Genomic DNA, 27,259 nt, shown 5'->3' with positions numbered 1-27,259 from the left:
ATAGGATATGGGAAAGAATGGCCAGGAAAAGGAGTTTGAAAATATTGGTATAGGGAAGAGGATGGCTAGAATTTCCTACTGTTGTAAATACTGTAAATATTTTGAAGTATATGAGGGCTTTTTTTTGAGTTGACTACCCTGGGAGCATTTACCTAGTACTGTATTTTCCCGGTTAAAAGGTATGGACATATGAGCTCAAATAGTTCCAATAGTTCCAAATTGCTTTGAAATTCGTTTTCTACCCATTTATCCCTCTGTCAATTTAAAAACAAAACATTTCTTCCAAGAATTTATCAAATTCAGTAGAAAAACTTCGATGATATATTTATTGTGAATTTTATTTTGCCTAATTGTACCTTACCTGGTAATATTATCCAACAAATAAATGATGTTCGTAGAATCATAGATTATTAAATTTGGAAAGGGATCTGAAGTCAGAAAACTGAAAATGGTGAAATTTTCTGGGTTGTAGAGTGAGAAAGTAGCAGAACTTCAACTCTGTCATCTTCTGATATCATCACCAGGGTTTTTACCATTATACCCACTGCCTCTACTGTAATCTTTACTTTGCAAATGTTTATTCTTTGTTTAAGATATTTTTATAGGAAACAGGGGTTTAGGTTGTAGTAGTAGTGTGACTACTGATGATAGGAAAGAATTTAATTTTGTTGAAAACAAAAATGAAAAATTGAATTCTAAGATCAATAATGATTATAATCTATTTTTGAGGTAAAACTCATTTTGCCTCTAGATTTAAGTGTTTCTGGGTTATGGATAGTTTGTTAGATAGAGCTGGTACTTGATTCCTTCCTGTTTTTTTTTTCTTCATTTACCCAGCAGCAACAAGAATTTAATCTTTTTCCAAGATGAGGAGGTGATTTTAATTTTTTGGCACTGCTTTTCATGAACATGAATAAGTATTTGTATTTCCTTGAAAATGTATGAAATTGAAAATGATTTACCTGCAAATTATATTTTTTGTGAATGGATGGCATTCTTAGCTGTTGATAGTGTAGAAGAAAATGATGTGTAATTAGAAGAGCCAGATTTGAAAGTGAACTCTAACTTGAGAATAAGGTTAAGTCAGTGTACCACAGGGCCTCAATTTCCTCATTTGTAAGAGATATGTCTTTGAATTGTATTTCCCCAGAGTCAGTCTTAGGCCCCCATAACACACCTGTTTACATTCTCTCTAGGTGACTTCAGAGGTGCTTGTAAGTGTAGTCATTATATGTGTGCACACATGTACACATGCATACACACACCAGGCTCGGTCTTTAATTTAAACTTCAGTCCTTTATTATGAATTACTTAGTGAATTATTTGAACGAGTAACACCCCCTCCCCCTTCAAATTACTCTTTGATACAAGGACACTGACCTCCTTTCTGTTCCATAAAGAACATGTAAGTCCTTCAGATCTGGTCATTTTCTCTGGCTGTTCCCATGCCTGGAATGTTCTTCTTTCTCATTTCTGCCTCCTCGCTTCTCTGGCTTCCTCAGGTGCCAACTAATAATAATGTTTGTCCTTTATTTTCGAAGAAGACCAATATAGCTTAATGGCATGTATTTGTTTGCTTATTATCTCTGCCATTAGACTGTAAACTCCTTGAAATTATGACTGTCTTTTAGAAGGAGCTTAATAAATACTTATTGATTAAAGGATTCTTCTTAAGTACAGATCTGATGGTCATTTTCCTGCCTAATCAATTTTGGTCATTCCATTTTATCTCTAGGCTAATACAGAAACTCTGTTTAGCTTTCAAATCCTTTGACAAACTGACTCCAACCTGTCTTTCTAGCCTCTTTGGATTTTACTTCTACTCCCTGTACTTTATCATCTCAGTGCCTTTATTTGGTATGTCCCATGGGCCTAGAATGCACTCCTTCCTCATCTCTGCCTCAAATCAATGCACCACTTTCAGCTGCAGCTTAAGTAATGACTTGTACCTAAAGCTTTTCCAGATACCCACATACTGCTACTGCTGACTTTCCTCCTAAACTACCGTGAAGTAGAATACTATGACTATGTTGGTATTTATATGTATGTAGTATATATTGGTATATGCAATTAACTGTCTTTCCTCTAGAATATATGCTTTTTATTAGTAGAGGTTATTATTTTTTTATACTTCTATCTCTAATGAATAGTAAAGTGTCTATTACTGGAGTAGGTGCCAGTTAAGAAGTGATTATTAAATAGTTGTTGATTAATTGACCAATAAAGTTATATAGATAAGTTTATAGGGTTTCTTTGCAGGGAAAGTGCTTTATACATTTGATTCATTATCAGTCTTGGTTTGATGAAAAAGGATATTGAGTTTTAGGAACTACTTTTAGAAACAGAGAAATATATGACCATCACTTTCCAAATCCTCTACAAAGGAAAAGAGATATTATAAGTTCAGTTATTATGAATTTGACTACCTAGAATATTATCAAGTAGCTCTTCTGTTAAGGACTCCAATCCTTTGGATTCCAGGGCTGGTGCTTTATCTACTGCACCACCTAGCTGCCCCCCATTCACAAAGAAATTTTAGGAGGGAGGCACTAACAGTCTGTGGGTTGGAGATCAGAGAAGGCTTGTAAAGTTGGGAAACTTTAGCTTTGAAGGAAAGCAACAATTATAAGAGACTGAGTAGTAAGATCAAGGTCAGAGGTATGATAGAAATCTTGTGACATTTATTTTTATATATATAAATACATAGGAATATGTATATATATATATATATATATAAATACACATACACTCACACATTTTTATATATGTATACACACATACATATATAAAAACACACACACATCTGTGTTCGGAGAGAGAGAGAGAGAATATGGAATGTTAATGTCAACAGTTCAGTTTGACTGCAAAAAATTTGGAGGGGAGAATAATATAGAATAATATATATATATATACATATATATATATATATATATGTATATATATATATATATATGAAAACTAGAAAGGCAGGCTTAGAATCAGATATTTGACATTATTTTTCAATGCAGCACTAGAATTTGAGTAAGGAGAATAATTTGGTTTGGCCTTTGGCATCTGTTTGGAACATAGTTGAGACTCAAGCCATGGTATAGACTACTATAGGAGACCTTGTGAGAGGTGGTTTTTTTTTTGCAGGGCAAATGGGGTTAAATGACTTGCCCAAGGCCACACAGCTAGGTAATTATTAAGAGACTGGATTTGAACCCAGGTACTCCTGACTCCAAGGTCAGTGCTTTATCCACTACGCCACCTAGCCGCCCCGAGAAGTGTGTTTTCAAACATCTCGAACAAGATTTCTTGATATATAAGTGGAGAGAATGGAACAAATATGAAAGATAGGGAAGGAGAAAAATGGACAAGACTGGTTGGGTATATAGGTTAGAGATTAAGGAGCAGAAAATGACTGAAATCACACACCTGTAGGAATGAACTCAGTAGAAATAGCAAAGTTAGCTAGAGGAATATATTTAGGAGAAAAGATAATGAATTCTGTTTTGGACTTTTTTCATTTTAGATGCTTGTGGGAAATAGTCAATTAGCTGTTGGTGTATTGGTACTGGAGGTCAGGAAAGAGACCAGGACTGGATACTCTAGATTTGAGAGTCATGATGCTAGATCTAGAAATTACCAACTCCTTCATTTTACACATGAGGAAATTGGGACTTGGAGAGTTGTGATTTGAACCATAGATTCAATAGGTCTTATGAACTAAGGAACTAATTCTCTTTCCATTCAACTATGTGGTGCATTGAGATGATAATCCTGGAAATTGATGGAAGTCATAGATTATAGAGGCAAGATAAAAGGACCCAGACTGGAGTCTTGGGTTAAATTCTCAGTATGATATATTGATCAGCAAAGGAGACTTGAGTAGGAGCAGGTGGATAAAAGGAAATTCAAACAAAAACAGTATCAGAAAAACCCAGAAAGGAGAATTTTGAGAGGGTAGTCAGCAATGTCAAATGTTATAGAGAAGGCAAGACAGATGATAATTGAGAAAAGTCTGTTAGATTTGGTGAATAAGATAGTATTTATAACTTGGGAAAGAGTAATTTTGCTTGAGTGATGAGGTGGAAATCCATAATATAAAAGATAAGAGGAAGTGGAGATATCAAGAGTAAACAGCTTTTCTGAGGAGTTTGCCTGGAAAAGGGAAAAGATGTTGAAGAATAACTTGAAAGGATGGTGGTCTAGTTTTTTAAGAATACAGAAGATTTGGAGTTTTGTAGGAAACTGGGAATTCTGGGGATTTTGTAGATTTCATTATTTAGAGATTAAAGATTAGGGATAATTGTGAGGGCATTTTCCTGAAGGGAAAGGGATCAGGGGTATAATTAGAGGGTCTGGCCTTGGTGTTGCTAGGACGACAGTTTTTTCATTAGATATTAGAGTGAAAGAGGAATGAATGAGAGATAATATTGTTTTGAGATAGAGAGATCTCTTGAGCATCAGGATGAGATTTCATACCATTTTCTTTCCAAGTAGGAAGTTAGGTTTTCTTCCTAATTGAAGGTAATGAAAAAATATTTGCTTCAGTAGTTGAAAGAGAGAATGACTTTTATTTGGGTGCTCTCTTCACTGATATGAATTGAAATTAATTCTTGCTATAGTTTTCGTGAATTGCCTTTGCCTAAAAATTCAATTACCTTGTGGCCAGCCTTTTGGTGATGATCCTCTCTGAAGTTAACAAATTTATTCCTTGAATATAGTTTATGCCTGACCCATATTTCCAATTTGGTAGGGCCTATCAGAGTTTGTCCCCAAATATTATAGCCTTCAACAACTCAGAATCTCTCTATATGAAGCATTGAAGTAGAATGTTAAGAAGAAAAGGACAGAATTTTGAAAATGCCAGTTCTTGCCCATTTAGGTTATTTTTTAAAGTTTTTTACAAGACAGTGGAGTTAAGTGGCTTGCCCACTGCCACAGCTAGGTAATTGTTAAGTGTTTGAGGCCGTATTTGAACTCAGGTACTCCCGACTCCAGAGCTGGTGCTCTATCCACTGCACTACCTAGCTGTCCCTTGTCCATTTAGGTTTTTAAAAAAAACCAGCATTATTTATCTGCTTTTATTTTCCTAGAGATTTTTAATTTAAATAATAAGAAATATGGGAGAACTAAGAGAACTCTTGTTTTCTGTTGATTATCCTTTTAGAGATGGCACGTTCCATTTATTTACAAATGTGAAGTCTTCCTTGGAACCAGATTTATTACAAGATAGATTGTTTGGTTTGATTTTTGTTTTAGATACAGTCTGATTCTTTGAAAGTTCTAGTCTCAGCCACTAGCTGTGTGACCCTGGGGCAGTCACTTAACCTTTTTGTGTCAATTTCCTTAACTGTAAAATGGAGACAAGAATAGTACATATCTTACCAGGTTGTTGTGAGGATTAAATGAGATAATAATTATAAATTACTTAGCCCAGTGCCTGGCACATAGTAATCACTATTATTATTGCTTATTATTTATTTTTATAATGGTTATCATTATTATTTGTACGTAAAGGACAACACTGTTTTTCTAGTCCCTCAGCCTTGAAACTTAGGCATCATCCTCAACTCCTCACTATCACTTAACACCTTTCTTCCCTCCCCTCCCTCCCCTCCCATGTTGCCAGGGATTAGCAATTTCCTTTATGCAGCATCTTTCAAATAAAGCCCCTATTTTTTTTTTTTTGATACTGCTAGAATCCTTGTGTAGGCCCCTTGTTGCCTGATGCAATGACCTATTTGCAATAGGTAACTGGTGAGTCTGCCCACCTAAAATTACCAACTGGTAAATTCCATTGGTTATCTATTGTCTTTAGGTTCAAATATAAAAATCCTTTGTGTGCCATTCATAACAAACACCCCCTTTTTAGAAAATCTTCTTACACTATTCATTGCTATATACTCTTTGATCCGGTGACACTGGCCTTCTGGCTGTTCTACAAACAAGACACTCCTTACGACCTCTGTGAACTCTGGGCATTTCTCTGTCCCTGTTCTTCCTCCTTATCTCTGCTTAATGACTTTACTGGCTTCTTTCAGGTGCCAACTAAAATCTTAGTTCTAAAGAAACCTTTCACAACTACTGTATTCTTGTGCCATATCTCTTTAATTATTTCCTAATTTTTCTGTTTGTTGTCTTTTGTACACATTTGTTTGCTTGTTTTCTCTGCTCTTAGATAATGAACTTCTTGAAGGTAGGGAGTGTCTGTTACATATCTTTTTATCCTTAGTGCTTAGCACAGTGCCTGACACTTAGTAAGTCCTTACTAAATGTGTATTGATTGATTGGTTTCTCCAAACTTGCTTCTACTAATTAACGTCTTAAATCTTTATTAAAAAATGTTTTATTGATGTATTTTTCTCAAACCTGGCCTTTTCTCAGCTTCCATCTCTCCTCATAATAGAATTCTTTGTAACAACCAAAGGAGTACAGTTAAGGAAAAAAAAATTAACATGTTGAACATATTTGATAGCATATGCCTCATTCCATACCTGGATATATCACCTCTTTACGGAGAAGAGGAAGGTATGTTTTATTATTAGACTTTGGAATCAAGATTAGTCATTACATTGGTAGTTTGGTGTCATTTAGCATTGTTTTTCTTTATTGTGGATTTGTTTTCCCTGGTGCTTTTTTGCTTTGCTCGCTTTTAGTTCACATAAATCTTCACGAGTTGTCTAAATTCTTTATTCCATTATTTCTTTGGATGTAATAGTTTTCCTTTCTTTTAATATTCCAGATTTAACAGAAACCTACCAAAATGAACATTTTCATCTACATTGTAGAACAAAAATAGAGGATAATATATGAAACTGAAATGGTTATTTATAGCTTTTCCCTTTAAATATATATTATGTTCAGTGTGCAGTTTTCTTTTTTAATTTAACTTTAAAATTAATAAAAATTTATTTTTTCTCTTCTACCCTTTTTAGAAAAAATAAAAAAGAAAAGCAAAACCATTGTAACAAGATATGCATAGTCAAGTATTGATAATAATCCAAAAAATTATGTTTCAATCGGCACCTCAAGTCCATCACTTCTGACAGTGTTTTTCTTGGGCTTTTTTTGGAATTGTGGTTGATCAGTCCATTAGTCAGAGTTCTTAGGTCTTCCAAAACTGTATTTTCAATGCTGTTGTCATTGTATAAATTATTTCTTTGGTTCTATTCACTTTAGTCTTCATGCAAATTTTCTTATTTTTTATTGAAATTCGACTCCTTGATTATTTTTATAGCACAATAATATGCCTTAATATTCATACATTATCATAATTATTTCCCCAATTGATGAATATCACATTAGTTCTTTTCCATTAAGAACCCATAAATATTTTTGAACATATTTGACTTTCTCCTGCTTGATCTTTTTGCTGTATAGTCTGATAGTGGTATCATCATCGTTCAAAGAGCATTCACTATTTAGTAACTTTTTGGGTATAGTTTTAAGTGCACAATAATATTCTATTATGTTCATATACCATACATTTAATTACTCCTTAATGAGTTGATATCCACTTTGTTTTCATTTTTCTTTTTTCCTACCAAAAAGTTCTGCTCTGAGTGTTTCATTTTATATAGAACTTTTCCTTATGTTGACCTTTTTGAGACATGTGCTTTGTGGTATAATTGAGGAGTCTAATGGTATAAATAGTTTAGTGATTTTTTTTTTGGCACAATTATAAAGTTCTAAATTGGTTTCTTTTTTGTTTTTTGTTTGTTTTGCCAGGCAGTGGGGTTTAAGCAACTTGCCCAAGGTCATGGAGCTAAATAATTACTCTCTGAGATTGGATTTGAACTCAGGTCCTCCTGACTCCAGGGCTGGTACTCTTATCTACTGTGCTATCTAGCTACCCCTCTAAATTGTTTTTTAGAACTGTTGGACTAATTCATAAATCCAACAGCAATAGCAGGTGCCTTGTAGAGTAAGCACTTAATGAACCTCCCTCTTCTCACAGCCCCTCTAATAGTGACTGTTTCTATTTTAAATTATTATTATTTTTTTCCAATTTGACATGTGTGAATTTAACTATAGAACAAATAAGCTCTTTCTGAAAATCTGGATTTGAGACCTCGGAATCATCTTTGACTTTCTTGCTCACACCTTTTACAGGCTCAAATAATATCAGTTCTTTTTGTTAACCATTCACATTGCTTGCCAGCTTAGTTCAAATTCTCCTCACCTGTTTGCCTGGGATATTGTAGTAATTATTTTCCCTGCCTCCATTTCTCTCTTTTCCAATCCAACCTTCATATGATGATAAGATTCAGACTTCTTATTCTGATATTTAAAGCCTTTCCACAATCTAGCTTCAACTTGCTCTTCTAGCTTTGTTTTATATTACTCTCAAGGCAAACCTAAACATGCCTTTTCCTTCTTACGTGCATTTGTGCAGGCTTTCTTCCACATCTGTAATCCCTTTTCATGTATTTGATCCTGAAAATTTTCTATTCCTTTGAGAATCAGGGCGGATGCCACTTTCTTGAAGTTTCCTAATTGGCAAATGTCCCACCACTTTGCCTAGTCTTTTCCTTCATTCTTATTTTATTCAATCTTGTGTCAAGTCTTTTTTTAAGACAATGGGGTTAAGTGACTTGTCCAAGGTCACACAGCTAGACAATTATTAAGTGTTTTGAGATCTGATTTGAACTCAGGTCCTCCTGAGTACAGTGGTACCACTTAGCTGCCCCTTATTCTATATGTCTTAACCTTATTGGATTGTAAATTTGAAATTGGGGGTTTCTAGTTCTTATTTTCATATTCCTAGTTCCTTGAAGAATAACACTTAATGAGAGTGAATGATTCAAGAGATACAATTTTAAAACATTAAATTTGAAAATATAGAATTTTGGAGTTGGATGTGGTCTATAATTTAGTCCAACTTTATTTTATGTTTGGAAACATACAGAGAAAGTGACTTGTCCAAAGATATTGAGTTAAAGGGTAGAATATTGTGCATTGAAAATCTTACTGAATTTAGCATTAAATCTCAGTTCTGTCATTTATTATCTCTATGACCTTAGGCAGGTATACTTGACCTCTTTAGTTTTCAAGTGATCTGTTAAATGAGGTATCTGAACTAGAAGACTTGATATCCCCTTCACCCCCTTTTTCTGTCAACTACTGTTTGTGGTAGTATAGTAAAAACTGAAACCATAGTGCAAAGGGAACACAGAATTGGATTAATGAAGTTTACAGAGGCAGAAATGAGCAAATTGAATGAGGGACAAGATGGAGATATGTGGACTATTGAACTTAAGTAGATTTGGAACTCTTTTAGTCATTGCATCCAAAGTCTAATTTGCAGTGTAGTTAGTTACCTCCTCTGTGATTTTTAATCATAGAGAGTTACAAAGGGACAATGATAAGTTAAGTGACTTTCTTAGGCTCACAACCTATACACACATCAGAGGCAAGTCCTGAATCCAGGTCTTTCTGATTTTGAAGACTCCCTCTCTTTGCTGGGCCACATTGCCTCCCAGGTGGCTCACAGTAGGTGTTTTATAATTCTTATTGATTGATTACTCTATAAAAGAAGAGTTGACACAAAAATGAGATTACTTAACCCAGTAGATGAAAGATCCAGGAGGATCTCAGCAAGCTAGAACAAATATTTGAATATTAGAAGATAAAATAAAAGAGAAATAAATGCAAAAATCTATATTTTGAGTTTAAAAATGTCAACATAAGATAGAAATAAAGTTAGAAAGAAATTCTGGTGAAAAAGATCTTGATATTTTTATTGCTCAGAATGTGACATGGCCACTGATAAAGCTAATGTTCTAACTAATGCTGCTTTATGGGAAGAAGCATAAGCTCTTGAATAAGGGAGATGAAAGCCTTATGCAGATCACATCTAGACTGTTTCATTAGGGCACATTTTTTTTCCCATAGGGCACATTTTTGAAAGAACACTGAGAGACACACACACACACACATGCATAAACACATAAACACAGAGAGAATGAATGAGTGTGTGTGTGTATGTGTTTTCAAGAATTTTGAGACTTTTAATGGAAAAGAAATTAAAACATTCTTTTTGATGTCAGAGGGCAAAAGTAGGAGCATTGGATGGAGGTTGCATATAAGTAGATTTAGATTTTACAGGGAATTTTTTTTTTTAAGATTTTTGCAAGGTAATGGGGTTAAGTGGCTTGCCCAAGGCCACACAGCTAGGTAATTATTAAGTGTCTGAGGTCAGATTTGAACTCAGGTACTCCTGACTCCAGAGCCGGTGCTCTATCCACTGCACCACCTAGTGCCCCCAAGGAAAATTTTAATAATAAGTAATAGAAAAATGGAATGACCTGATGTGTAAATAGGTTCTTCCTCACAAGTTTTTAAACAAAGATTGTTGGGATTTTGTAGAGCTATTTTGGTTATATAATGTGTTTACTACATGACCTCCGAAGTCCCTTTCAACTCTGAGATTTGCTAATTTTGTGTTAGATTACTTTGTAGAATTTTCTAGTTTATCTAGTTAAGCCTCTTAATTTCATAAGCAAAGAAATAGGTCAAGAGATAAGAAATTACTTGTAAGTTTAAATGCAAAATTGATACAAGAACCTAAGTTTTCTGGTATTTTTAGTTTAATGCTTATACTACTATTCCATGTTATCAATACTTTGGAAATGTCATAGTTAATTTATTGTTTCTCTTCTCTGTGTTTTAGTTCCCTCTTCTGTAAATTGAGAATTGGACTAGGTTTTTTCTAAGATCCTATAGGGTTTTCATGGTCTTTGTCCCTTTCATCTATTAGGGAGCAATAGGATTCCACTTCATTCATAGATAATAATATGTTCAGCCATTCTGCATTTGATGGACTTCTCTTTAGTTTCTAGTTTTTTGCATTATGAAAAAAAACTGCTATAAATATTTTTATACTTTTGGATCCTTTTCCTTTGTTTTTTTCTTTTTTTAAGTTTTTGCAAGGCAGTGGGGTTAAGTGGCTTGCCCAAGGCCACACAGCTAAGTAATTATTAAGTGTCTGAGGCTGGATTTGAACTCAGGTACTCCTGACTCCAGGGCCGGTGCTCTATCCACTGTGCCACCTAGCCACCTCTTTTCCTTTTTTTTTTTGATCTATTTAGTATAGAGGTCTAGTAATGATATTGCTGAGTAAAAGGAAATATGCAGTTTAGCTACTTTTTAAAAAAAAAACCAGAATATCAAATTCCATTCCAGAATGATTAGATAATTCACAACTCCATCATCAGTTTTTAGCTATTATTTTGAATTTAGATCAATTAACTAATTTTGGAAAAAAATAATTGTAGATGTGTCTTCAAGTAGACTATGAAGTACATTTACCATGAAAATTGACCAGAAGTCTTTTTAATTTGTTCTGTGATTTTGGAACTAGAGCAACACAAAATATTTTTTCTTACTTTAATATACCAAGTTTAATTTTGGTTTGACTTTGGGGGTAAAAAAGATGCTCTGAACAGCAGCAGTTGTATTTCTGTGGATTTTTAGAGAGCTGTAAGGGACCTTATAGATTACCTGTCTGAGCTAGTGTTTCTTTTTTTTTTAAGTTTTTGCAGGGCAATGGGGTTAAGTGACTTAGAGAATTATTAAGTATCTGAGGTTTTGATTTGAACTCAGGTCCTCCTGACTCCAGGACCGGTGCTCTATCCACTGTCCACTGTGCCATCTAGCTGCACCCTGAGCTAGTCTTTCATTGTACTCTGTAAAATGTTTGAAGAGATTAATTTTGAAGTTTTAGAATTTTTTTTGGTTGAATTGAAATATTGAGTAGGCCAATTGAATTAATTCTGTGAAATGTGTTTCTTCATTTGCTTCTGGTTATGACTATTTCAAGTCTGTCTCCAGGCAGCTCTCCAGCAATAATTACAGTTAGTAGATAGATCATTAACAGGCAATTTCAGAACTAGATAATAGGTAATATCTCTCGTTTGTTTCAGATACTTCCTTTGGTAAATAAAATTTTAGTTTTTTGAAGAATGTTAGAAAGCATCTATACAATTTAAAAAGAAATCCCAAACTCAAATTGTAGTGAGTATCTTGGTAGGCTTCTAAATATTTGATATTTTTTAACGAATGTGCTGATGAACTTCCAAGAAAGTTCTAAAGGACTTTCACCTGACTTACTATTCTTGGGAGATATGCTAAATGGATAATAATCTTTCAGCAAACATATATTAAATATCTGCTATGTTCTATGCCCTGGAGGTATAAAAAACAAAACAAAAATTAGTAGTCCATGGTCTTAAGGAGTTTACATGGAGCTTACATTCTCTGGGGCTGCAAGAAGTGCATATGTATGTAAATACAACAAAACGTGTGTGTGTGTGTGTGTGTGTGTGTGTGTGTGTGTGAGAAATACAAGAATATTTGGGGTAGGCACTTGCAGCTAGAAGTATCTTGGAATAATCATTTTTTCTGTGAATTATTATTCATTCCAGCATCTTATTCCTGCCTCTTGTTCTGACATGTCCTGGGTGGTATTGGAAAAACAAGTTTTTTTACTGCAGGAAAGTGGCATAGTGCTTATAGATTAAGTTCCTCCTATCACTGCTATCTCTATCTATCTTGCTCTCTTTTTATGGTGCCACAGTTGCCATGGGGGATTATTTCCAGTTTTTCTATATCTATATCTATTTTGTTTGTATATAGTTATTTGCATGTTGTCTCTTCTATTAGATTGTGAGCTTCTCCAAACAGGGACTTTTACCTTTTTTTGTATTCCTTGTTCTTAGAGTAGTATTTGGTACATGATAGGCACTTAGAAAAAGTTTGTTAACTGATTGATTCACTTATGCTATATACTATCTGTCTTATAAGATTGTTTAAATTTTTACAGAAATTTAAGCTTCAGAAGCTATTAAGTAATTTGACTACATTTCTGATAGTTTTGGGTCACAAGTGGGCGGCAAACTGATTAGAGTATATTGGGAAAGGATGATTCATTTAGTTTCTAAGTTTAGTCTTCCCTCCCAGTTCTCTATCAGCTTAACCTAATATACATATGTCTGTCTGTTTGTCTGTCTATCTATCTATCTATCTATCTGAAGAAAATTGCTTGTTATTTAACTTGAGCCACCTTTTTGTGCTTAGGAAACTACTTTGGGGATACTTTATCCTGATTATCACCATTTATTTTCCGTGATCATGACATCATGCCTTGTGTTATTGATGTGATTCAGATAATCACACATTCTCTTGAAAATATTATTGTGAAAATCTTAAAACTTTACTATTGGGATTTTCTAACATGAAGATTTGAGCCTTTTCACACTTAGAAGATTCTTTCTTATGTCTATTTTTTGAGAGTGACAATTAAAAGTAAATTTAAAATGATGCTTATGTTCTTATTTTCTTTAAGTAGGAAACTTAAAATTTTCAATAATTTAAGCTCTTGATAAGGTGAGTTTATCACAAAAGGCATTCATATAAAAAACCCTTCTAATTTAGAGATATTAAAGGTGCCATGATAGAGTTCTAGGCCTGGAGTCAGGAAGACCTGGGTTCAAATTTGGATTCAGACTCTCATAAGCTTTGTGATCCTGGCTGGGCAAGTCATTTAACCTCTGTTTCCTCATATTTAAAATGGGGGTAATAATATCACCTACCTCTCAGTTTTATAGTGATAATGAAATGGGATATTTGCATAGTGTTTTGCAAACCTCAAAGTAGTACTATGATAATGATGATGACTACAAGGACTATGCTAACTACTACCCCTATTACTAATTATATTTACTTATTCAAAAAAATGTTTTTAAAAAGTCAGTTAATTGAGAGACTTTTTCAGGAAGGGTAAGAAATATCATAAATGAATTTTTTTCATGTATTTCCAGGAATAATGATGATGCTTGTCCTTCATTCTTGGGGTTTTTTTTTGGTTTTGTTTTTTGCAAAGCAGTGGGGTTAAGTGGCTTGCCCAAGGTCACATAGCTAGGTAATTATTAAGTGTCTGAGTTCAAATTTGAACTCAGATCCTCCTGACTCAAGGATCAGTGCTCTATCTACTGTGCCACCTAGCTGCCCCTTTGTCCTTCATTCTTAAAGAAGATTATGACATTAGCGAGATGATGCCATTACAAGCACATGAATTAGATTTGAGTGAGGGGTGCTGCTAAGTCACCAGTCTCACTTTCTAAACCAGGACCATCTGGGTCCAGTGACCAGATATGAATCAGGAGGACTGGAGATGATCCTGGATGTGAGGCAGTTAGGATTAAATGACTTGTCCAAGGTCATACAGCTAGTGTCAGGTGTCTGAGGCCAATCATACCTCCTGTCCTCTTGAATTAAAGACTAGTTCTCTATCCACTCAGCCATCTTACTGCCCTCCAATATTGGTAAACATACCTTGGGAGAACTGAAAACTTACAGACCCCCAGATCTAGCTCTCAAAACATCAAAAAAATTCAAAGCTGGTGCCCAGTTCGCCTCCACCCTGGTAGCAAATCCAACTTTATTTTTCATTTATTTATTTATTTTAGATTTTTCAAGGCAATGGGGTTAAGTGGCTTGCCCAAGGCCACATGGCTAGGTAATTATTAAGTGTCTGAGGTTGGATTTGAACCCAGGTACTCCTGACTCCAAGGCTGGTGCTCTATCCACTGCACCACCTAGCCGCCCCTGCAAAGCCAAACTTTAACATAAAAGTTAAAAGTCAAGAAATTGTTTAGAAAATGAGCATAAAAAAATGCTGACAATAGAATGGTCTTATAGTGACAAGGTAGATCAAAAAACAAACTTAATAGAAAACAACAAAATCAAAACTCTTAAAATCTAAAACCTCAAAGGAAAATGTGACTTGGTCTCAGGTCCTAAAAAATAATTCCTTGAAGAGTTCAAAAAGGATTTTTAAAACTCAAATGAGAGGTAGAGGAAAAATTAGGAAAAGAAATGAGAGTGCTACAAGACAAATCATGAGAAAAAATAAAGGAATCATTTTAAAAAATGCTGAAGGAAAGAACATAAAAAACCAAAAGGTAAAAGGCACATAAAATCCTCTGAAGAGAAGACGATTTTAAAAAGCAGAATTGGTTAAATGGAAAAAGAGGTACTACAAAATTCACTGAAAAAGAACACTAACCTCAATAAAGAGTATAATTCCTTAAAAATTATAATTGGGCAAATGAAAGCTGATGACTCCATGAGACATTAACAAGAAAAAAAAATCAAAAGTATGAAAGACTTGAAGGAAATGTGAAATATCTCTTTGGAAAAACAAAAGACATGGAAAAGAGATTGAGCAGAGATAATTTTAAGAAATATCGGACTAGCTGAAAATCAGTGATCAAAAAAGAGTCTAAACATCATATTTCAAGAAATTAAGGAAAACTGCCCTGTTGACCTGAAGTCATTGAGTAAAATATAAATGAAAAGAATCTATCAATCACTTCCTGAAATCCAAAATGAAAATTCCCAGGAATATTATAAAAAATTCCAGAGCTCTCAGGTCAATGAGAAAATAATAAAATCAGCCTGAAAGACACAGTTATGATAGAGCAGCCATAGTTGGGATAACAAGATTTAGCAACTTCTACATTAAAGGATCAGGACTTGGACTTGGAATATTATAAAGGAGCTGGGATTACAACCAAGAATATGGAAACTATCCAATGATGCACAATAGCTGCTCTTTTACATAGAGAAATATTACACAGGGACTAGTGGTTTCATTGTACTAAATAATTACTCCACTGATGATATGGTGAAAAAACATGCTTTGAATTTGAGTTCAAGATTGCTTAACTTCTCTGAACCTCAGTTTCTTTATTAAAAATTGTATTATTTAGTAATAATTTATATTTATATATATATAATCCTATATAGTTTATAAAACATTTTTTCTTATAGTCTTTTGCAGTAGATAGTGTAAATATTATTCTCATTTTATAGATAAACTGTCTGAGAGACTTCTTTGCTGCTTTGAGAATTTTAGACTCTTTTTAATACCATTAAATACATTTCAAGTTAGAGTATCAGAGTTAGATGGAACTTTACCCATCATCTTGACCTCTGCTGAGGAGATTGTACTACATGAATTTGTTAGTTTTCATTGACTCCCACTATTTCTCACCTTCTCTGTCTCTTTTGCTGGATCATACTCTAACCTCAAGATTCTGTCTTGACTCCTCTTTTCTTCTACCTCTATACTACTTCGCTTGGAAATCTTGTTGGGTTTAATTACCATCTTTATGCTGATGATTCTCAAATCTTCCTTTCTCGCCCCATTCTTTTTGTCCCTTCAATTTTGCTTCTCCAGTTGCCTTTTAGACATTGCCAATTGGATGTCCAGTAGACATTTTTAACTCAATCTGTTCAAAACAGAACTTAACTTTCTTTCCATCTAACATAATTTCTCCATCTCAGCCTCCTTCCCCATTATTATAGAGGGCAATATCATCCTTCCATCCCTCTAACTTGCAGCCTAGAAGTCATACTGAATTTCTTACTATCTCTGTAGTCCGATGATCATTATTAAGGCTTATCTATTTCCACCTTTTCAATATCTCTGAATATATATGCTTCCTTCTCTCTTTTGATACTGCTAGTGCAGGCTTTCATCACCTCACACTTGGACCATTGGCAGTGGTCTGCTAGTGGGTCTATGTGTTTCATTCTAAACTAGTCTCCATTTGATCACTAAAGCGCAGGCCTGATTATGTTTCTCTTACTCATTAAACTCAAGTGGCTTCTTAACTGCCTCCAGGAGCAAATATGAAATGCTTTGTTTGGCTTTCAAAGCCTTCCTTAAGATAATCTCCTTCTACCGTTTTATTCTTCTTATACCTTACTTCCCAATATATACTCTTTGATTTAGAGACATGGTTACCTGACTGTTTCTTGAACAAGACTTCATTTCTTGGTTCTAGACATTCTGTCTGGCTGTCATCCATTCCTGGGATGCTCTTTGTTCTCTACTCCAACTACTGACTTCCCTGGCTTCTTTAAGTCCCAACTAAAATCCTATTTCTTACAGGAAATCTTCCCCGAGTCTTATTTCCAGTGCTTTCCCTTGTTTAATTATCTCTTCTTTATAATAATATTTAATTATTTATTTTTTCTGTTTATATAACTTGCTTTTTTATTCATTTCGCCTGGCACATAGTAGGTACTTAATAAAATGTTTACTGAATTGAAAAGTCATAGATTTTATTGTCTCTCATCGTTATTAAATAATACAAAATAAAATGGTAGCTGTTTTATTTCTTTACCAAAGGACCTTATGGTAAATTTTATCGATCAAATGAATTGTTCAAATAAGAAAATATTTTTAAAATCCAGATTTTAGTCTTTTTGTACCTGTTGACTGTCAATTTTTTTGAAAGTAATATAAAGGTCATGATGGAAGAAGTCTTTGGGTTTTGCTAAGAGGAAGATTATAGGGAGACTTTGAGATTTAGAGTTCTTGGGGTGGTTAGGTGGCACAGTGGATAGAGCACCAGCCCTGGCGTCAGGAGTCAGTTCAAATCTGGTCTCAGACACTTAATAATTACCTAGCTGTGTGGTCTTGGGCAAGTCGCTTAACCTTATTGCCTTGCAAAACCTAAAAAAAAAAAAAAATTAAAGTTCTTTCTTCCAGAATCATGTTTCTTTAACTAATGTCTTTTTCCAATAAGAACTAATATTTGCATAGTGTCCTATGGTTTGCTAAATGTTTTCTTCTTTAGAACTTCAAGATTACCTTGTTTATTGATAAAATTTTTCCTTGATCTTGTTGCTGTTATTCTCCTAGTGAGGTTTTTTTTTTTAAAGCACTAGTCTTCTAGAATGAGTAATCTATGTTGCTTCCATTTTCTCTGTACTTAATTCCTTCTTCCTTAACTTTCTGCAGTTTGGTTTTCTTTGCCACTGATTCTAGAATTCAAATCTTCAGAGGTTACCAGTATACCCTTCATTTCCATCAGCTTTATAAGTCTTCTTTCTCTCTGATGGCTTTTGAGCCTTTGTCCATCTTTTTCGTCTTGAAATCCCCCCCCCCCCCAAGAATCTAGGAAAGTTCTTGGTTGCTTCCATGAAAGATAATTCTTATTGTGTAAGTCATTTGACATCTCTGAACCTTCATTTCATTATCTTTAAAATGGGATAATTTAAATATTTTTATATAGGATTGTTATTATCAATTGAAATGCATAAAATACTGTGCAATTTGCCTAACACTTTATATGTATCTGCAATGATGCTGATGATGCCTCTACTCAAGTTCTATCCTGGTGGAGTTGACCCTGAATTATTAAAGGCAAGTTGTTCTAGATCCCTCTACAAAGTTAGAAGGACTTGGTGTACAGGACTGCTCACAGACACATTGCATCTCCAGTCATCAGTTCCTTGATAGCTCACTGTGGTTGTCCATGACCTTCAGAAGACTGGCTGCTAAGATGATGAATTTTTTTAAGGGTAGCATTCAGGGAACAGTCTGCTGATACCTGGAGGTTTTGATCGATATTGATAAAAAGGAATAAAATTGTTGGTATTTTGCAATATCAAAATATAATAATTAAATTGGTCTTTTAGAGTAGGTTTGTATCTCTTATTTCAAAATTGTAGGTTTACTAAGATAGTTTTCCTTTATATACCTATATTTGTTTTTGTATTTAAAGAATTGACTTCATATATGCTTTATAATACCTTCAAACCTATATAATTCCTTGAAATTATATATGATACTGTTTAGAGAGGGACTAGAACTATGTTTCTTTGTGTGTTTTTAGGTCATCCAGAACTTTAAAATTGCTTTATAAGTAAATTTTTTCCTAAATAATGTTCAAATTATGGGTACATAGTGAAATTCCAATGACTGATTGTCATCTTTAAAAAATGTCTTTTATTCAAGTTTTATTTGTTTTGAGTAACCTGGAAATGCTCAAAGGTGTTGAGAAAGAGCACATTTTTAATATTATTTTGCTGAAATTTTGGCCATATACACATGTGCCTCTCGAAATTTATTATTTATATATTTTTAACCCTTAAATTTTTTTTTTTGCGTTCTGAATTCAGTCCATTCAGCCCCTCTCACCTATTGAGAAGTCAAGTAATATAATATCAATTTTCAGTATGAAATCATGCAAAACATATTTCTATGTTAATCATGTTGCAAGAAAAAGAAAAGTGAAAAAACTATACTTTAATTTCCAGTCTGAGTTCATCATATCTCTCTCTGAAATTGGATAACATTTTTCATTATGAGTCCTTTGGAATTGTCTTGGATCATTATATTGATTAGAGTAGCCAAGTCTTTCATAGTTGATCTTTGTTATAATATTGATTCTGTTCACTTTACTCTGTATCAGTTCATATAAGTCTTCCCAGGTTTTTCCTGAAATCATCTTCCTCATCATTCTCATAGCACAATAATATTCCATAATAATCATACCATCAATTGTTCAACCATTTCCCAGTTGATGGGCATCCCTTCAATTTCTAGTTTTTTGCTACCACAAAAAGAACTGCTATAAGTAATTTTGTACAAATCTTTTTCTTTTTTCTTTGATCTCTTTGGGCTACAGAGGTAGTAGTGGAATTGCTGGATGAAAGGCTTTGCCCAGAAATTTATAACCCTTTGATTGACCATATTTTTTTAAATTGGATGTATAAGGGCCTTGCTGCTTCCTCCTGAAGCAAATTGATGTTTTTTTGAAGTCCTCAGTAAAATACATTTGTATGAACAGTAAAGATTTGACTGATATTTTTCCTCTTAATTACTTTTAAAAATTCAATTAACAAGCATTTTTTCTTTTCCTTCCACTTTCCCTCTCTTTTCTCCTTGGAGAAGGAAGACAATAAACATATGCACTTATAAAATCAAAACAGATTCTTACATTATTCTTGTACAGAATGTACATCTCATTCTGCATAGAGATCCCGACCTCTGTGCTGGGGGTGGGTAGGATTTTTTTCTATCAGTACTTTGGCATTGTTTTTTGGTCATTACTTTGATCAGAGTTCATAGATCTTTCAAAGTTGTCTATTTCTGTAATGTTGCTTTTATATAAACTGTTTTCCTTGTATTTTTTACATCATTTTGCATCAGTTCATAACCGTCATCTCTGGTTTTTCTGTAACTGGTCCTTTTCTCATTTCTTATGATGTGATAATATTCTAATACATTTATGTACCATAAGATGTTCATTCCTTTACTAATGGGTACTTCCATAATTTCTACTTTTTTGCCACCACATAAAAGAGTTAGTATAGATATTTTTTGTATATATATGATTCCTTTTCCTTTTTCTTTCATTTCTTTAGATTATAAACCTTAGTTGTGGTAGTTACTTAGTAGTCACAGTTTATTTGTTGTTTAGTCAGGTTCCAGCTCTAGTAGCAATAAACCATTTTATCTGTTTTCCCTCATTTATCTCTAACTTTTATCATTTTCCTTATTTGTTAAACTCTACCACACTGATAGGATAGGTATGAGATAGAATCTCAGAGCTCCTTTAAAAATGTGTATTTCTTTATTAGTTATTTGGAACAATTTTTCATGATGCTATTATTGAGTTTAGATTTCTTTTTTTTGAAAATGATTTGCTAATATTTTTTGACCATTTGTCAATTAAGGAGTGACTCTTATTATCGATTTGAAATTAAGCTATATCTTGAAAAGGAGACTTTGTCAGAGAATTGTGCTACAAAGATTTTTTTTTCCCACTTGTTTGTTAGTGCAGATAATACCTCTTTCTCCTTACTTTTCCCCTCTTCATATCCACTCATTAGGGAAAAATCAAGGGCTTAGAATGTTTTTAGGCTATTTACTGTTGATAGTGTCATATCATTTTAGCTCTTTCTAGGATTCCAAAACTCTTGAGATAAATAAAATAGGATTTTTCTTGATATTAACTTTGATTTTCTCCCTCTATTCTCTAGAACAATGGAAAACATAGTGCTTCCCTCAAATTTTAAAAATTTGTAACTAAAGTTCTTTGTTTTTTATATTACCAGTGAGTTCCAGGGTTTTATACTTTATGTGGCATTATTTTTAAGATTAAAAATCATGCTCAGTCCTCAAGAGGAAAAATTATAGTATTTTTCTCTTTTCCAAGGAAATGCAAGTAAAACTAATAAATGCTTTTGTATGAATTTCTTGTATGTTTATGTGTGTGCCCACTTACATGAGAGTGACAGAATTGGAAGAAAATATCACAGCATTTCTCATTTTTCCAGAGTGATCCATAACTGTCAATTTTTCTAATTCTCTCAGTTTGTAATATACTAAGCAGTTTTTTAATGTATAAATTCCTGTTCTAGTTATTAGGTCACATGAGGATAAATATGACAACCTGCCCTCAAAGAATGTATTGACTGTTGGGTGATTATGGAATATATACAAATATTTAAAAATTCAATGTAATATAAATGTATAAAGATAATCACAGAGTACTATTTGTGTTCCAAGTAAACCAGGTTGATTTCTGAGCTATACTTCTGTTTCTACAGGTAATTGTGTTTTGTTAGGTTTTAGAACCTAGCTTCTGGTTAAATATCCTCATCTATTTTTATACTGCTCATTAGCAAACTTCTTTCCTTGTTATCACATCAACAGCTGTCTTAGGTAATATTAAATATTAAGCATGACAGTTGTCTCTTGGGCCAGATTACAGTTTGTTTTTGAAAAATGTAGCTCTGTTGCTAATAGCATATAATAGTTATTCAAGGGTGAAGATGTATCAGTCTCTGTTTAACATTAACTTTCTAAGATTGACCCTGAAGTAAAAGTAAAGTTTTATATTTGTATTGTTTTTTACTAAAAGAAAATGCTTCCACGTTTATTAGTGAAGTGGCTAAAATTTTATTTTTTATAATTATACTGGTTAGGAAGAAATTATTTACATTTTAAAGGAAAGAAAACAGCATCAGAGAAGTTAGTAAGTTGTCTAGGGTCATAGAACTAGACAGTGACAATTGAATTCAAGCCTTTTTATACCTCCTTTTCTGTTATACTTTTCTGTGACAATACTGATTATTTGAATAGCTTATATTTTTAATTTAATAACAACATAATGACCCCCATGTGCCATTGTTATCCTGGTCAAAACCTTGCCACTCACTGTACTTTGGAGTTGTTTTTTTGGATTGTAGAGATTTGTCTATATTGAGCCTTAACAAATACACTCTTGACATTGTCTTCTTTAGACTAATCACAGAATCATGGAATGTTACAAGTTGTTTTAAATATTTTTATAGTGAAAAGATGTTTCACAAATATACTTTCTAGTTCAGTCAACATTTCCATGTACTGGTGATGAAAAGAATAATTGACCTATATTGTCTTTTTTATTTACAAAATGCTTTTTGAATTTAAGGCACTATGTAACATTTTCCTAACTGATAAGTAAGCAGACCCAGGAAAAGTATTTGAAAGTCACATCTCTATGTTTACTTCCATTAGATACTTTATTGTATCATGTGCAACTGCAAAAGTAAATACATGTGTAACTGCAAAAAATAAATATGTAGATGTCATGAAAAGCAGATTTCCCTGGATTTGAAAACACACATATACATATTTATAAATTATTCTTAAATAGTATTCCATCTTTCATCACTTTCTCCTGTGTGTTGCTTGGTTTACTGTAGATGACAACCTGTGCCCTGCTTTTGGTTATGGATAAGTGACTTTTTCATGTGCTAATTAATAGTAGAGGCTAAAGTAGTATTTTTGAAGCTTATTATGTGTTATAAAGAGCTTAGGCAATTACCTTGCATAAAGTTACTGCCTTGGCCAGTATCATTTTTCATTCAAGTCACAAAAGTTCCCTTTCATGTTGTTCAACTGATATACTGAGATGCAATTCTAATGACTGAAAGAGGTTCAAGTTGACTTTTAAGCCCTAGTAGTATTATCCCCCTTATCCTGCCCACCTTCTGCTTTTATTTTATGATACTAATTTGTAAAATGACTGACCTGGGCTAGAAGGGAAATCAGTTTCTAAGGAGCAGTTGTTCTCTGTACAGAGTTAACTTCTGGAAATCAAATCTGCATCCCTACTTAGTTATTTTCTTTGTCATTTTTATCCACAGAAGAATAGTTATTTAGGTTAAAGTCAAAAGGAAGAAAAAGTGGCTTTAGCTGTGACTCTGACCCAGGTCCTCTTACTTTAGATATCCACTGGACCACATATCTTACAAACCATGTTATATTTTAAAATAGTCTGTTTACCTTGATATTTTTATTTATAGGAATAAAATTAGAAAATATAGATAATAAAATCTGCTAAGTGTAAACTAATTGCCCTTATCCTTTTTTTTTCCTAGTATGATGCTATTCCCATACAAAGTAGTGTGGTATTATGTTCCTGTCCAACCCCATCAATGGTGAGAAACCATACAGATTCCAGCACTCCCCCTGTCATCGTTCCCTGTAGTAGTAGACAGGGGTCTACCATGGATGGCACTGCAGCCGAGCCAAGGTCTAATTCCAATTCCTTACCACAACATTCAGGACAGCAGCTACCACAGCCTCGAAAGAAACGGCCAGAAGATTTCAAGTTTGGGAAAATTCTTGGTGAAGGATCTTTCTCAACAGTAAGTATATGAATAGTAATTATTTTAATTAATATTTTCTAAGATGATACTTTGGAACTTTGAGCTAGGGGACTCCATTCTAATGGTAATTTGTAGGTTCTTAGAAGGAGTCAAAGAGTGTTAGAAGGAGTCAAAGAATGTTAGATTGAGTTAGATTGAGTATATTTATTAATGTATTTAAATGAATGAGAAAAATAGACAGTTGTTTTAGGTAAATAACATTTTATGAGATATATTTCCTCTTATGAAGGTGGCTAAGATCAGCCTTTTCAATGTTTATACTGCTTCTCCATTTTCAAATTACAAAAATTGTATTAAAATATTTGTATTTTATAAAAACAAACAATTCCATGAACTTTTGTCAAACAAATGATGTCATCTTGATTTTATTAGCTATAACACTAGGAGCTTCTGTCCCTTAGGTTGAATCTTGGAGTCAGTTTAATGCCAGTTATTTGCTTGACCACTTTCATTTCAGCAAAATAGATAATGAGGTTTTTCCCTGGATGTTTCTGTTTATTAGATATTAGTACTTGAACATAGAATCTTCCCTTGCTTATCTTTGGAAAAGATATGTTTTACAAAAGAAAATGAGTTTATGATACAAGTACAGTAGTCTGTTCATATGAAAGAGTGCTTTGCTTCTGGGAGCAATATAATTTGAAGTGAAAAGCAGTTGTTTGAGAATTGCTTAGAGCTTTTTCATCTTCTCTATAACAGCAACAAAGTCACAGTGTTGATAAATTTAGGGATTAGGACCACAAACTCAGACCTTCAGGCTCCCAGTCTATTGTGCGTTGCACTTCAGTTCAACCTTCATTAGCAGAATCACAAAGAAGTGGTTACTTTTGTGATTTACTTGACAATTCTCAAATGAGAACATGAAGTTACATGGATGGCCCAGGTCAGGATTTCTATTCTTCCACTATTTCCAGACTTCTCAGGCTGTTGTTTGTACACAATGAATTAACTTTTCTGCCTTAAAGCTCATTTTGCCAGTTCTGGCCAGGGCTCAACCTTAGTTTTTATAGATAATTTCTGAAAGTAGTGGCTGAATTATGACCATTGGTTACAAAAGGACTGCTACCATATTTTGTAGGGCCAGGATAAAGCCACCTTTTATTGGTAAATTGATAATTTCATGATATTAGTGCTATACAAGATCCTTATCTGTACGAATGTACATATTCATATTTATAGCACATTATCTTGTGTAGCATTGAACTCAATATATATTACTTTTGTACACAAAAAACAATTTAAAATTTTTTGCTGAAGCTAATTTGGGTACCTTTTGTTGTGTCTTTTCTTTCTCTCCTATCTTCTCACCTTCCTTTCCCCTTTTCCAAAATCAGGTTGTCTTGGCCCGAGAATTGGCAACTTCAAGAGAATATGCTAGTAAGTAAAATTATATGCAAGTTTAAGATAAAATCTATAAATATAAAAACATTGTTGCATTAAAAAATCAATTTAAGTACTCTATATTGTTTGTAAAGAACCTGTAAATACTTAATTTTTTCTGGGCTATTAAAAATTTGTTTAAGTTTTAATAACTAATATATGGTATGTATTAGTAAATTGATTATTTAAATCTTTGATAGCAGTTTTAGTAACTCATTTCTTTTGGTTTTTTTGTTTAAGTTAAAATCCTAGAGAAACGGCATATCATAAAAGAGAACAAGGTACCATATGTAACCAGAGAAAGAGATGTAATGTCCCGCCTGGATCACCCTTTCTTTGTAAAACTTTACTTCACATTTCAGGATGATGAGAAGCTGTGTATCCTTTGAAATGCCATTTGATATGGTCAAAGTAGGCCATGGAAATATTTCTTCATAACTAAGCAGTGATTCTTAATCTTTTTGGAGTTTTGGCACATTGGGGAGTCTCTACTACAATATGGCAAACATTTGAAAAATGAAAATAAATTAAGATAAATTAATTTTGAGAATTCTTGACACATTTTGAGATAGACATTTTCAAAAAGTACAACCAAGACTTAGTGAATGAGAACATTATGCTATGTAATAGTTGAAGGAATATTCGTTGCAGTTATAAATGAGCAAATTTTTTTCAGCTTCATCAGGAGGATTGTAACCTTGTAAATAATATCTACATATACACACACATGTATTGTTTAAATAAAAAAGAACTTAATTCCTCTACATTAAAACACCTAAAAAGTTTGTAAAGGTATTTTCCAAAATATTGAAAATACATATTTCCCTTATACATTTTAGTTGAATCTATAATTAAAATGAAAAATAATTCAGAAATTTAGTATTCCATAGAATCTTGAGATTGATTCTCTTATCTCAGGGCGAGAAAAAAGACTTATGTAAAACTGGCAATACAGGTGAAAGAACAGGAATGGCTGTCAAATACAAAAGGATAGGTTTGGGATACAGTGAAGATTTGAGTACAAAATCCCAGACTGTCTTTTTTCTATGATTTTCAAGTGTGATATGTTCCTTCATCTCCTGTCTGCACTTTGCAGAGGCTTACCCCAAAACTCCCTCATCTGTACCTCTTGTCATCCCTTATTTCATTCAAAATTTTGTTCAAGTGTCATTTCTTTGGAAATCATTCCTGATCCTTCTGGTTACTGTTGCTTCTTTTCTCCTATCCCCCCCCCTACTCACCTTGAATGTTTATTTTGAATATGTTTATGCATGTATTTTTTTAATAGAGTATAAGCCCCCTTAAGTGCATGCATACCTTATTTAATTTTGCCATGCATCCTCAACACCCAGTACAGGACCTGGCACTTAATAAGTGCTTGCTGAGTGATTCATTTGTTCATCTTTAGTGGATATCTCTTTACTACAGAACTGCAGTGAATAATTAGGAACAGTTAGGCCCTGGTCTTGTGATTTCATTGGTGCAGATGGCTCCTATTGAGCAAAATTCCCTTCTGCCAATGTAGATTAGTATTGCGATTTAGTCTTTGTAGTTTATTGTCTTAGAGAGTTGCATTGAGCACTGAAAGGTCAAGTAACTTGTCCTGGGTCACACAGCCAATACAGATCAGAGGAAGGACTTGAATGTAAATCATCTGGTTCTCTGCATTGTGTCCCATCACACTAAGGTGTATCTGTGGATTCTTTTTACAGTCAGCTCAGGAGAAGCATAATTTAGAAGGTAAATCTATCATGCTAGCATATAATGCTTTTCAAATTTAAATTTAAATAACTTTTGGAATGTTTTACTATTTTAAAATTATTTTTGTGTTCTCCACTATTAATGTGATCATTTAAAGCTGATAAATTATTGTCTCATTGCTTCTATGTCTTTCAGTATGTAGAAGACCTGGTTATGTGGAAAGGAAAGGAAAAGAACAAGTATTTATTAAGCACCTACTATATACTAACTATTGTATAAGTGCTTTACAAATTAGATAGGATAAAGGTATCTAGAGACGTATCTAGTTCCTTACCCTTTAGTTTCCAAGCAGTTCTGCATGTAATTGAGAATAATCTTTAAAAAAGAAAACACAACTATCTTAAGCTTTAACTATTGTCTATAAGTCAATCAATTGGCAAGTTTTAAAATTTTTATAAGCTTCCTATCTTAATTTAATACTGTTGCTTGGGAATGAATAAATAAATCAATTTACATATCAAATGCTCATTAAATTCCCTGATAGTAACAGTATTTATATAGCTCCTTAAAATTTGCAAATCATTTTACATAAGTTATCTCATTTGATCTGTGCAACAGTCCTGTGAGGTAACTTTTACTGTTATCTGTATTTGTCTAATGAAAATAC

At 33.3% G+C, this 27,259-nt stretch overlaps 1 protein-coding gene across 4 annotated transcripts in view; it reads left to right on the top strand.

Moving 5' to 3' along the window:
• PDPK1 (3-phosphoinositide dependent protein kinase 1) overlaps positions 1-27,259 on the top strand; it is a 99,403-nt gene that overhangs the window by 30,316 nt on the left and 41,828 nt on the right. For all 4 annotated transcript variants that reach the window (XM_074196955.1, XM_074196954.1, XM_074196956.1 and 1 more), the window contains exons 2-4: positions 23,221-23,490; positions 24,846-24,888; positions 25,132-25,269. In XM_074196955.1, coding sequence (XP_074053056.1) covers positions 23,221-23,490; positions 24,846-24,888; positions 25,132-25,269 — 451 coding nt within the window. The remainder of the gene's footprint in view (positions 1-23,220; positions 23,491-24,845; positions 24,889-25,131; positions 25,270-27,259) is intronic.

The sequence above is a fragment of the Macrotis lagotis genome, chromosome 8 (assembly GCF_037893015.1).
Source record: "Macrotis lagotis isolate mMagLag1 chromosome 8, bilby.v1.9.chrom.fasta, whole genome shotgun sequence".
Taxonomy (NCBI): domain Eukaryota; kingdom Metazoa; phylum Chordata; class Mammalia; order Peramelemorphia; family Peramelidae; genus Macrotis; species Macrotis lagotis.
This window is presented reverse-complemented; position numbering and strand designations above follow the sequence as displayed.